Source organism: Ipomoea triloba, chromosome 6 (genome assembly GCF_003576645.1).
Source record: "Ipomoea triloba cultivar NCNSP0323 chromosome 6, ASM357664v1".
Taxonomy (NCBI): Eukaryota; Viridiplantae; Streptophyta; class Magnoliopsida; order Solanales; family Convolvulaceae; genus Ipomoea; species Ipomoea triloba.
Genome location: NC_044921.1, coordinates 5,971,074 through 5,983,532, shown reverse-complemented (window position 1 = coordinate 5,983,532; position 12,459 = coordinate 5,971,074). Strand labels below are relative to the sequence as shown.

The 12,459-nt window shown below is 34.0% G+C and overlaps 2 protein-coding genes across 2 annotated transcripts; both read left to right on the top strand.

The window, feature by feature from the left end:
• The first annotated feature begins 1,799 nt into the window (after positions 1-1,799).
• LOC116021533 lies at positions 1,800-2,322 on the top strand. Its single transcript, XM_031261957.1, has one exon. The coding sequence runs from the start codon at positions 1,846-1,848 to the stop codon at positions 2,155-2,157; it is 312 nt and encodes a 103-aa protein (XP_031117817.1). The 5' UTR covers positions 1,800-1,845; the 3' UTR covers positions 2,158-2,322.
• A 6,627-nt stretch (positions 2,323-8,949) lies between these two features.
• Positions 8,950-11,533, top strand: LOC116023405 (replication protein A 70 kDa DNA-binding subunit D-like). The gene is made up of 9 exons (XM_031264404.1): positions 8,950-9,099; positions 9,296-9,369; positions 9,903-10,027; positions 10,110-10,194; positions 10,276-10,408; positions 10,488-10,775; positions 10,869-11,099; positions 11,193-11,302; positions 11,521-11,533. The coding sequence occupies exons 1-9, from the start codon at positions 8,950-8,952 to the stop codon at positions 11,531-11,533; spliced, it is 1,209 nt and encodes a 402-aa protein (XP_031120264.1).
• The last annotated feature ends 926 nt before the right edge of the window (positions 11,534-12,459 follow it).

Below are 12,459 nucleotides of genomic sequence, written 5' to 3'. Positions count from 1 at the left end.
AATTTTATTTTTTTCGGTTCTGAATCGTAACCAAAACCGTCCATACTATTTCGGTATGATTGCTACAGTGTTTGGTTAGGTTCGAACCGAATCGTGATCATCCATACATATAAGTAATAATTTGTTGGAGAAGAAATATAAATGAAATAATTATTTTTAAGGGTAGAAATGCCAATTTAACATTTTAAGGGGAAAAATAACCACTTTAATAACACATGAGGAAAAAGTGCTATATGCACATAACATAGGAGAAAAAGTGCCATTTTCCTTTTTTAAAATGAAAATGAATTCTTAAATCGTAAAACTTAGCTTCTTACTTTTTAAGTAAGTTTATGCCGCAATGACCCTGCGGTCTAAAGGTCTAATGGTACAAAGGTTAGCCACAAATTAAAGTGGTCATGAGTTTTCTTTGTGTTTGAGAACATAGTGGGTATTTATTTTTTGTATTTTGAGAAAATAGTTATAAACAATAATATAGTGTAACAGAGTTGAAGAAAAAGGAAATTTATGTATATTTTCGTATTTATGTTTTTAATAAAAAAAAAATTAAGTAACAATTTAAACAAGATTAATTTTAAGAAAGATAATAGTTTTAATCCATTAATTATACTCATATTATTCATGAATTATTACTATATAATAAATAAATTTTCTTTTAATTATGTGTAGTGGCAGATTGTATCTATCATTAATAAATTATATTAATATTAATAATAGGATTTTAAATTTTTAAAGTGAGACTTTAGTTATTTTTTATTTATATCATTTTGTGTTAAATAATTAATCGTTGAGATTGACAAACAATTTTTTAACTATTAAAGTGTAACTAAAATTTTAAAATTATTTTGATTCTGAATTTACTAAATATTATTGCTTGAAATAAATATTATTAATTTAAATAATTTGTTATTTTCATGTCGATAATAAGTTGGAGTGTATCTTCATATATATAGGCTTGCGGTCACTATAAGAAGGTATGTATTCAATATATCTTGCTTTGTGAGAAAACAATTTGATGAGTGAATCTACTGAAGGTATGCATAGAGTATATCGATCTTGTCTTATGAAAGAATAATCTAATCAATGAACCTATAGGGTATCTGCGACTGCATATTTGTTACACTTGTACAAGGTTATCCACGACTGTATTTTTTTTTTCCAACTATACGCTACTCTTCTTCTTTTTCTTTTTTTTTTTCTTTTTTTTTTTTAAGTGTAGCGGAAAGTCAATTTTCTATGTTCAATTTTGTACTAGTGATCATAGTTTTAGTTTACATGTTTAATTACTATCAATTTTTATCCACAATTATTTTTTTGTGTCAAATTAATCACGCCGATCACTCTTTTGACTAAAACATATCGTATTGTGTAATTTGTAATGGTATTTTCGTCTATTTATGTATAATAAGTCAATTCCATTAATGTATGAATGGACAAAAATAACTTACAAATTACACATTGTAGCATGTTTTAGTCAGAGGTGTGACCGAAGTGATTAATTTTGACACAAAAATAATAATAGTAAATGAAAATTAATAATAATTAAACATGTGAATCAAAATTGTCATTTTGCTAATACTCCTAAGATCAAAATTGACACTTGTTATGTGTTATTATGTCATAATTGGGGGACGAAAGTGAAAATTTCTTAAAATATTATTTAGCGGGTTCATGAATTTACAGACACTCGTCATAGCCGTAAGCAAAGAGAGAGCAGAGAGGGACACGTGTCGACAAAACTTACACCTAGCAACTACCTGCCCAGACACACCAAAGACCATCATCACCGTTCAAATTGAAACCCCTGCTAGCCTCTCTTTTGATCTGCAAACCAAACAGTTAACAATGGAGTCGGGAACGGGAAAACAAGAACGGAGAAACGCGGCGGACACCCACAAGATGAGTCCGGAGGAAGTGAAGAGGGCCGGAGTGGAAGAGTCGAAGCGGCCGCCCGGCCACAACCCCGGCACCGTTCTCCACCAGAGACGCCAGCTTCCCTTCAGCCTCACCACCATCGCCATCGCCGGCGTCGCCATCTCCGGTGCCGTTTGGTACTTCACTTTGTATGCCAAGAAAAAGCCGGAAGCTAGCGCCGCCGATGTTGCCAAAGTCGCCGCCGGAGGCGGTGGACCGGAAAGTACTCACCCCCGGAAGTAGTTTTGTTCCATTGTTACATACAGTAGCGATGGCTAGTTCGTTATCTTCCATTTTGTTTCAATCGTTATTGCTTATCAATACTATAACACATCAACAAAGTTTAGAAGGACTGGAATTATGGTTTTAATTGAGCCCAGAAATAACAGGCTCTCTGCATCCGGTTGTTATGCCATGAATCTTTGTTCACTTTGCAAGGTGGATTCGGATCCATGTTTACAATTTTAAAATTTTATTCTCACAATTTTGGAACACTATATTCACAATTTCATAATTTTACATTCAATAGTATAACACAATTCGTTGAATCTATATAACAAAAATATGAATATAAAGTTCAAAAATTGTGAATATTGAGTAATGTAATTTTGTATATTGAGATCTAAAATTGTAAATATGAACGCTATTTCATATTACAAAGTGGATCGGATCAATAGCATAATTTGCCCTCCGCCTTATAGTGAATGAGTTTTTTCGGTTAGTTTTTAAGGGGGAGATGAAGAAAAAAGAAAAACAAACTATAAAAATAATCAAAATAAGTCTCTAAACTTTATAGTTTATACTAGGAGTTAACTAGGCTCTTAAATTTTTGTAAAAATGACGTCTTTGGTCTCTGAGTTTTAACTAAGTTTCGACTCAGTCCCAGGGTTATGACCATATCCGACTTTAGTCCCCTAGTTATAGTGGCGCATTTGGTCCTCGACAGTTTAAACTAACGGAAAAATTTAAAACTAGTTGAAATTTGAGGAGTATAACAGTAAATTTACATTTTATTCTCTTTCTTATATCAAAATCACTTTTACAACATTATTTTTCACTTCTTAGCTTCTTATTTTCAATATTCTTCAATTTTAAAAGCATTATAATAACTTCAGTATGACTTGTTAGGAATCTAACTCTCGTATAACAAATTTAAGACTTAATACAAACAAAGATCACTTGATCATTGTGTTTAGGCATGTGAAAATATTATCATAATAGTTTTTGATTTTTTTTATTAAGCAACAAAGGTAATCAAATTAGAACTGTTGAGATACAAAATGATGTCAAATTTTTCAAGTTGCGAATGAATTGAGATTTTTAGTATGTAAAATCGATAGTTGACTAAACTAATGCAAACAATATATCATCCCAGTGACCACATCCAAACAAAATGAATAATCTTGTAGTATTAGTGATTGTATTGATTTACGGAGTAATTGTTTCACAATCAACGAATCATGTAGCTCTAAGGCTCTGGGTTGGATTTGATTATTATTACACCATCATACCATGGACTGATGGACATCCACCTGTAAACTAAATTAATACGAGTATATAATGGTTGTTATGTCGTGGACCTGGGTTTACATTCACATACACTATACTCTACATTCACATACATTATACTCTACATTCACAATTTGTAAACTCCACATTCACACATTACAGGATTATATGTTTAGTAACTATATTATCACTGTTATGCATTCACACATTCAAAACTCTATATTCACATGTCCTATACTCCATATTCAAAACTTGAGAACTCTACATTCACACATTACATGGCTATAAGTTGCTAGAACTTCTTAACTCTATTACAGATTCACACATGCATAACTCTAAATTCACGATTTCTATACTCCATATTCACAATTTGAAACCTCCACATTCACACATTTCTGGGCAACTCTACATTCACACAATCATAAATCTACATTCACGATTTTTATACTCTACATTCAAACTTTGAAACCTCTACATTCACACATTTTTGGACAACTCTATATTCAGCAATATGTTTACTAATTAAAAAAAAAAAAAGGCTAAAGTGCCATCCCGCACCATGAACCATAAGTCATTTGTCATGCCGCACCCTAGACTTTTATAAGTGACTATTCGAGTCACAAACCAAATTTTTTTTTCCACCTAGTCTGTTTAGCCAGTTTCGTTTAGGTAACAGGTAATACGATGTTGATGTGGATGTGTTTACTTCTTGACGTGTTAAAATTAGTTGAGGTGGTAGCCATTTCATCAACTCCTTCAATTAAACCCAAATTTGATACACAAAAGCTAACCCTAATTTCAATTTCTCCTCTCACTCTAAATCGCGTTGAATTAAGGACGAACCAGTGGACGGACGACGAGCCTCCGACGACTGAAACCCTAAATTCCTAAGCGCAACGAGGTAGTGGACGAACCATTAGACGGACGATGGAGCACGAACGAAGGCATTTGGAATTTATGCGAATGACGAGTAAGTAAGGTACGTAGGACTATATATGCGAATAATATAGGAATTTGGTAATTGAGAAGTATATGCGAATATGCTGTGAAAAGGCTTTGGATATGATGTGTTGTGGTCCTGGTTTTGCTTTGATTAAAGTATAGATTTTGCATTGATTTTGATGTGGTGTGGTCCTACTGTCTGCTGTATTTGATTAAAGTGATGTAGTGGGTCCTGTTGCCTGCTGTATGTCTTTTGCTTTGCGCCAAAGTATTTGAACGTGATGTAGTGGTCCTGGTATACTGCATTGTGTGTATAAAGTGAGACAGTGTGGTGTGGTGTTGCTTTTATGTTTAAATATGCATTGATTTTTTTTTTCCAGGATGTGTGAAAGTGTGGAACTAATTATTCATCATGGTGGAAATTTTATGCAAAAGCCTATGCTTACATATGTGAATGGTGAGACTGAAGTAGTGCACTTGGACCCTGACTTAATATGTTATCCCCACCTAGTTAAGTATATAAAAGACCAAAGATATGGGAAAATATCCTCACTGACTTATAAGTTGACCACAGAACCATTTACAGCTTTAAAACTACTTCATAATGATGCTACTAGTCTCCACTTAGCTCAGATTGCAAGTGAAAATAAAAGGTGTGAGATTTATGTAGAACATGGGATAGATGAGCCTGAGGTGGGTGCTTTATCTTTACCTGGGCCTGAAAGGGGTAGTGTAGTTCAAGCTGAGGATGAGGGGAATGAAGTAGAGGCTAACATAAGGGGTGAGGAAGCAGAACTAGAAGTTGATTTTAGGGGTGAGGAGGAAGAACTAGGGGCTGATTATGGAGGTGAGGAGGCAGAACCAGGGGATGATTTTGGAGTTGAGGAGGCAGAAGCATATTCTGGACTAGGGAGTGATTATTACAGTGAGCAGGATACTGATTTAAGCATTGGAAGTGAGCACATTACCAGTGGCAGTGAGCACATAACAAGTGACAGTGAGCACATAGAAAGGAAAAGGGGGCTGAAGAGAAAAACAAAAGGTAGAGTAGATGATGTACCAATACCACCTTATGTGCTACCATATGGAAATCCCTTAGGAGATGATGCAGACTCAGTGTATTATGATTCACAAGATCCTCCAACAGTTGAAGAAGATTTGGAGAATGAGGATGGGGTTGAGGTGCAATCAAAGTACAACGATAAACACCCTAAGTACAACCCTAAATCAAATCCACATTTTATTGAATTAGGTATGTACTTTGATGACAATGTGCAATTTAAGCTTGCTATGATTTCATATGTTGTACACACAAAGAGAGACTTATTTTGGAAAAAGAATGGGTTAAAATATGTTAGGGTTGAGTGCCTTGGAAAGGGGTGTGAGTTTCATGTTAGTGCAGGGTGGGAAGAAAGAACTAGGTGCTTTCAGGTGAAAGCCATTATGTTGGAGCATAAATGCAACTCTCAGTTTAGCTTAGGGATAGTTAGTCAGAAATGGGTAGAATGGAAGTATGAAGAGAAGGTGAGGCAAAATCCAAGTATTGGGTATTCAGACCTGAGCAAGGACATTATATCTGAACTGAATTTGAATGTAACTGTCAATATATGTAGAATGGAAATTACAGGGATTTTGAAGAAGCTAGATATTGGGTATGAAAGCCAGTTCAAAAGGCTAAGAGATTATGCACAAGAGTGCTTGAATTCTAACCAAGGGAGTACAGTGAAGATAAAAACAACAAGTACTGTGGAGAATTCACCTTTGGTATTTGAGAGAATATATGTTTGTTTTGCTGGAGTGAAGAAGGGTTTTTTAGAGGGTTGTAGGAGGTTCATTGGACTGGATGNAGGCTTTGGATATGATGTGTTGTGGTCCTGGTTTTGCTTTGATTAAAGTATAGATTTTGCATTGATTTTGATGTGGTGTGGTCCTACTGTCTGCTGTATTTGATTAAAGTGATGTAGTGGGTCCTGTTGCCTGCTGTATGTCTTTTGCTTTGCGCCAAAGTATTTGAACGTGATGTAGTGGTCCTGGTATACTGCATTGTGTGTATAAAGTGAGACAGTGTGGTGTGGTGTTGCTTTTATGTTTAAATATGCATTGATTTTTTTTTTCCAGGATGTGTGAAAGTGTGGAACTAATTATTCATCATGGTGGAAATTTTATGCAAAAGCCTATGCTTACATATGTGAATGGTGAGACTGAAGTAGTGCACTTGGACCCTGACTTAATATGTTATCCCCACCTAGTTAAGTATATAAAAGACCAAAGATATGGGAAAATATCCTCACTGACTTATAAGTTGACCACAGAACCATTTACAGCTTTAAAACTACTTCATAATGATGCTACTAGTCTCCACTTAGCTCAGATTGCAAGTGAAAATAAAAGGTGTGAGATTTATGTAGAACATGGGATAGATGAGCCTGAGGTGGGTGCTTTATCTTTACCTGGGCCTGAAAGGGGTAGTGTAGTTCAAGCTGAGGATGAGGGGAATGAAGTAGAGGCTAACATAAGGGGTGAGGAAGCAGAACTAGAAGTTGATTTTAGGGGTGAGGAGGAAGAACTAGGGGCTGATTATGGAGGTGAGGAGGCAGAACCAGGGGATGATTTTGGAGTTGAGGAGGCAGAAGCATATTCTGGACTAGGGAGTGATTATTACAGTGAGCAGGATACTGATTTAAGCATTGGAAGTGAGCACATTACCAGTGGCAGTGAGCACATAACAAGTGACAGTGAGCACATAGAAAGGAAAAGGGGGCTGAAGAGAAAAACAAAAGGTAGAGTAGATGATGTACCAATACCACCTTATGTGCTACCATATGGAAATCCCTTAGGAGATGATGCAGACTCAGTGTATTATGATTCACAAGATCCTCCAACAGTTGAAGAAGATTTGGAGAATGAGGATGGGGTTGAGGTGCAATCAAAGTACAACGATAAACACCCTAAGTACAACCCTAAATCAAATCCACATTTTATTGAATTAGGTATGTACTTTGATGACAATGTGCAATTTAAGCTTGCTATGATTTCATATGTTGTACACACAAAGAGAGACTTATTTTGGAAAAAGAATGGGTTAAAATATGTTAGGGTTGAGTGCCTTGGAAAGGGGTGTGAGTTTCATGTTAGTGCAGGGTGGGAAGAAAGAACTAGGTGCTTTCAGGTGAAAGCCATTATGTTGGAGCATAAATGCAACTCTCAGTTTAGCTTAGGGATAGTTAGTCAGAAATGGGTAGAATGGAAGTATGAAGAGAAGGTGAGGCAAAATCCAAGTATTGGGTATTCAGACCTGAGCAAGGACATTATATCTGAACTGAATTTGAATGTAACTGTCAATATATGTAGAATGGAAATTACAGGGATTTTGAAGAAGCTAGATATTGGGTATGAAAGCCAGTTCAAAAGGCTAAGAGATTATGCACAAGAGTGCTTGAATTCTAACCAAGGGAGTACAGTGAAGATAAAAACAACAAGTACTGTGGAGAATTCACCTTTGGTATTTGAGAGAATATATGTTTGTTTTGCTGGAGTGAAGAAGGGTTTTTTAGAGGGTTGTAGGAGGTTCATTGGACTGGATGACTGCTTTTTGAAGGGGAAACTAAAGGGTGAAATACTCAGTGCTGTGGGTAGAGACACTACACCAAAAAGGCTATTTAGCGGCGATTAATTTATTATTTAGAGGCGGTTTACAACCACCACTAAGTTGTTTAGAGGTGGTTCTTTAACCGTGTCTAAATAGTGTGTCGCGGAGGATTTAGAGGCGGTTTTAGACAAGTGTGGGAATTCTTGACCAGCATTGCATTTAGCGGCGATTTTATAACCGCCTCTAAAAGTAATGCATTTTACTTTTGCTTTTAGCGGCGGTTTTAAAACCGCCTCTAAATATATCTATTTATTTGTTCATTTAAATCTTAGTGGCGGTTATTAAGTGTCGCTAAATATTTTTCTTTATTTATTTTTTAAAATATTAGAGGTGGTTATTTTAAGTGTCGCTAAATTACTTTGTGTTTTCATAATTAAGTGTCGCTAAATAATTATCATTTAATTATCTTTCTCTATACAATAGCAAAAACTTTTCTGCCACGTCATCTTCCCGCCTAAATGAAACTGTGTCGTTTTGATGGGTGAATTTATTTCTTAAAATTGCTGATTAATTGTATCAATTGGTGACTGTTCAATTTTGTATTAAATTATGCCGTATTAGTTTTAATTTTGAATGATGTTATTGGAATATGTATGTAATATGTAAAGTCCCAATATTCATTTATCTGAACGATGCATCCTCATTTATTTCTCTGATTTACTTAAGGCATGTCAATTATATGTGCGGATGTATATACTAACTAACATAAGATACTTTTCATCTATAATCTACAATTAATATAGAATACACACAGACTTAAAATAAATGAAGTGTGAAAAACTTTTCGAATCTCCCATGTAATAACTATGAAATAAATATTAAATAACATAACCCTAAATGTTTCATATTCAATCTATAAATAATGGTTTTAAAATCAGTTTAAAACCACTTGATATCCTTCCTTTCGGTACAGCTTTGACATACTTACTGCAAACATGCCATACCAATACATTCTGGCCTCTCAAATTACTCCTCTGCACACTAGGAGAGCAGTCAGAGTTCGCCTTGTGCGAACATATGAAGTTCCTGAATTGCGAGGTGGCATTACAAGCAAAAGCAAAGAGTGCTTATTCCATGACGAAGAGGTAAATTAAAAGTTTACAACAATGTATTTTCATTTCCATTATGTATGATGTATGATTTGCACTTTATATTTCTAGACTATTCACAGTTCATAAACACTGAGTTGTATTTTCATTTCCATTATGTATGATGTATGATTTGCACTTTATATTTCTAGACTATTCACAGTTCATAAACACTGAGTTCAATTATATGTAGGGTACATACATACATGCAACGATTCCTAAGGAAGATGTTTTCAAGTATCGCAGTTTATTGATTGAAGGCAAAGTGTACTCAGTCAAAAATTTCTTAGTGGTTACAAACTACTATACCTACAAAACATCTCACCACAAATATATCATCAAGTTCAATTATAAAACATCTGTCAAGGAAAGTAAGAATAGAAACTTCCCTAATTTCATGTTTCGCCTTAAATCATTTGAATCTTTGTCGGACTCAACAACAGTCAATGATAAGGAGCTATTTGGTACCTTCATACTCCATACTTTTTTTTTTAAATCTTCTACTCCATACCTGTGTTTACTTTCCCGTTATGGATTTATTGACATTTATTTTACATTTTTTAACAAGACATTATGGGAAGAGTTGTTGAAATGTATTCTCCAGTCGAGAAAGTAATTGCCGGCAAACAATCCTTATTGATGGATTTTTTACTTGCAGACACACAGTAAGTATTTCTAAAACCTGTTGTTCCTAAACTAATTAATTCTGACATTTCACTATCATATAGATTAATATACTACTTCATTTGTTGCCTACCATATTCTGTCTATTTTTGAGAGTTTAAATCTATGTTCAATAGGGATAGACATCTCAAGTGTACCATATGGGATGATCACGTTGCAGCCATGGTCCCATTTTTTAATTCAATTCAAGAAGAGCCCCTTATTGTTTTGATTCAAATGTGTAGGGCAAAAGTTGTCAGTGGTATGTAATCCTACTCCACTCTATATACAATTGTTTTCTGTGTATACAATTATTTTACCTATACTACACTAATTTTTTCTAGGTGAGGTTAGAATAACAAGCTCCTATGATGCGACCAAGATGTGGATTAATCACAGTTCACCTGAGTTTACAGAATTTAGGGCTAAGTCAGATCCCTAACCTGTCTAATACTTATTTCACTGTCTAACAGTTAAGTAAATTATTTAATGTAATCCATATTAAAACAGGTTGGGTAGTCAAGGCACACCTATGAGGAGTATCAGTACTACTTCTATTCTTTCTCAGAAAACAGTGCTTAATGATTTCATAACTGGAACTGTTGTGATAAGCACACTAGCTGATCTATATATGCAGACTGAGGTGCACAATTCTTGAACTGTCTTACTTTCTAAATTTCATTACAACATTACAAACTCTAATGCATGTATGCTTATATCAGGGTGGAGATTTTTACGTACCTGCAATTATTACTGGCATTGAGACAAGTGGTGAATGGTACTATATTTCCTGCAAATCAGCTGGCTGCAATAAAAAGCTCAAGTCAGATGATAAGGGATTGCTTTTTTGTGAAAAGTGTAAACGCAAGTGGCAGAAGGGTGTAGTTAGGTACAAGGTGGTAGTTAGGGTGGCTGATGCACATAGTGATGCTCCCTTCCTTATGTGGGACAGGGAGTGTTCTGAATTACTTGGTATGCCAGCAGCTGAACTGATAGCAAATTATAATGAGGTAGTGGGGATTACACTTACTTTATTTTATTAGTTCACAGTATCTGCTCAAACACTGTTTTCAACTACTAATATAAATAAAAATTTCCTATAGGAAAAGGGTGAAGTTTCCACAGAATTGGAAACAATGATTGGAAAGGCAATGGTCTTCAAAATTAATATTAAAAAAGAGAACAAGCACATATATGGTTCTGCTTTTACTGTTATGAGGGTCCTACGTGATGATGGCATTGTTACTGCTTACTGTTCATCACTTGCTCCTGATCAAGAAAGGGACCTTATATCAAAAATGATTGAAGAATGTTCAGATGATGATTCAGATATGGTAATGATGTGATTAGTGCATCCTTCTATTTATCTAGGTCATTTCCATCTAAATTTTCTTAGTATACTAACTATCAGTTTTTTACACTTATAGGAAGCATCTCAAGGGGATGAAGTCAACAGTCCTAATACTGCATGTAAAGAGATTCAACACGAAGGAGACAATCAATTCAGTCCTTTAACTAAACGTTGCCTACTGGACCAGTTTTCTTCTACACACAACTTGAAGAAAGGAAAACTTGACTCTATCAAGAAGGAAAAAATTAATTAGTTGCCTCACTTTTTCTTTTAAGACCTACTACTTAAGTGTTTTATGTTTTCTGGACATTTATGTTGAACATTCACTTTAATGAAGTTTTTCCCTATTCCATTTTACTTTCTCTACTGCATTCTATCTACTATTGTCCTAACATGTTTTTCAGGTACAACAACTAAAGCACATTCTGTCAAGTCAAATAAAGGGAGGCTGCATCATCATCTATTTTCCTATTCAAAATGTAAACTATGTTTTGTAGAGAAAAAAAAACTTATTTACAATGCATGTATATTAAAGCAATTTTCATTTTAACATTTTTGTATAATGTAAACACTTATGATACTTAATTTAATGCTCATCATTTAATAATCACAAATGTATTGAGAAAAAAAAGGATATATATACTAAATATACTTCCAAAACAGACACAATTTTTTATTATTATTATTTTTTTTTGGGAAAATCAACAATTGATTCTTAAAACATTAGTCTAAAGCATAGAGTAGAGCATAGATTAAGGATGGAGTTAAGTTATCTGGGAAACACTAACCAGGTAATAGAGAAGAATAAAATGAAATTGAGAAATACACAGTACTTTAGATTTTAAGAAAAAAATATTAAACCATTTTCAATTTATACAAATACTGTACACAAAATATAGAAGTAGTACCCATAACCAACATTAAACTATAAGCACAGATTTATTATTATTCTTTTTTTTGTAAGAATCAACAATTGATCCTTAAAACATTTGTCTAAAGCATAGAGTAAAGTATAGACTAAGTATCAAGTTAAGTGATCTTGAAAACACTAACCAGGTATTACAGAAGAATAAAATGAAATTCAGAAATACATAACACTTTAGATTTTAAGAAAAAAATTAAAACATTTACAATTTATACAAATACTGTACACAAAATATAGAAGTAGGACCCAGAACCAACATTAAATTATAACCACACATAAATCAATATAGAAATAGGACCCATAACCAACATTTTGAATACTATGTACAATATAAATCAATTATTGATCAGGTAATTTTTTTTAAGTATACTCTTTTTTAATCAAGATAAACAATTAATCAAGTATACTCTTTTTTATT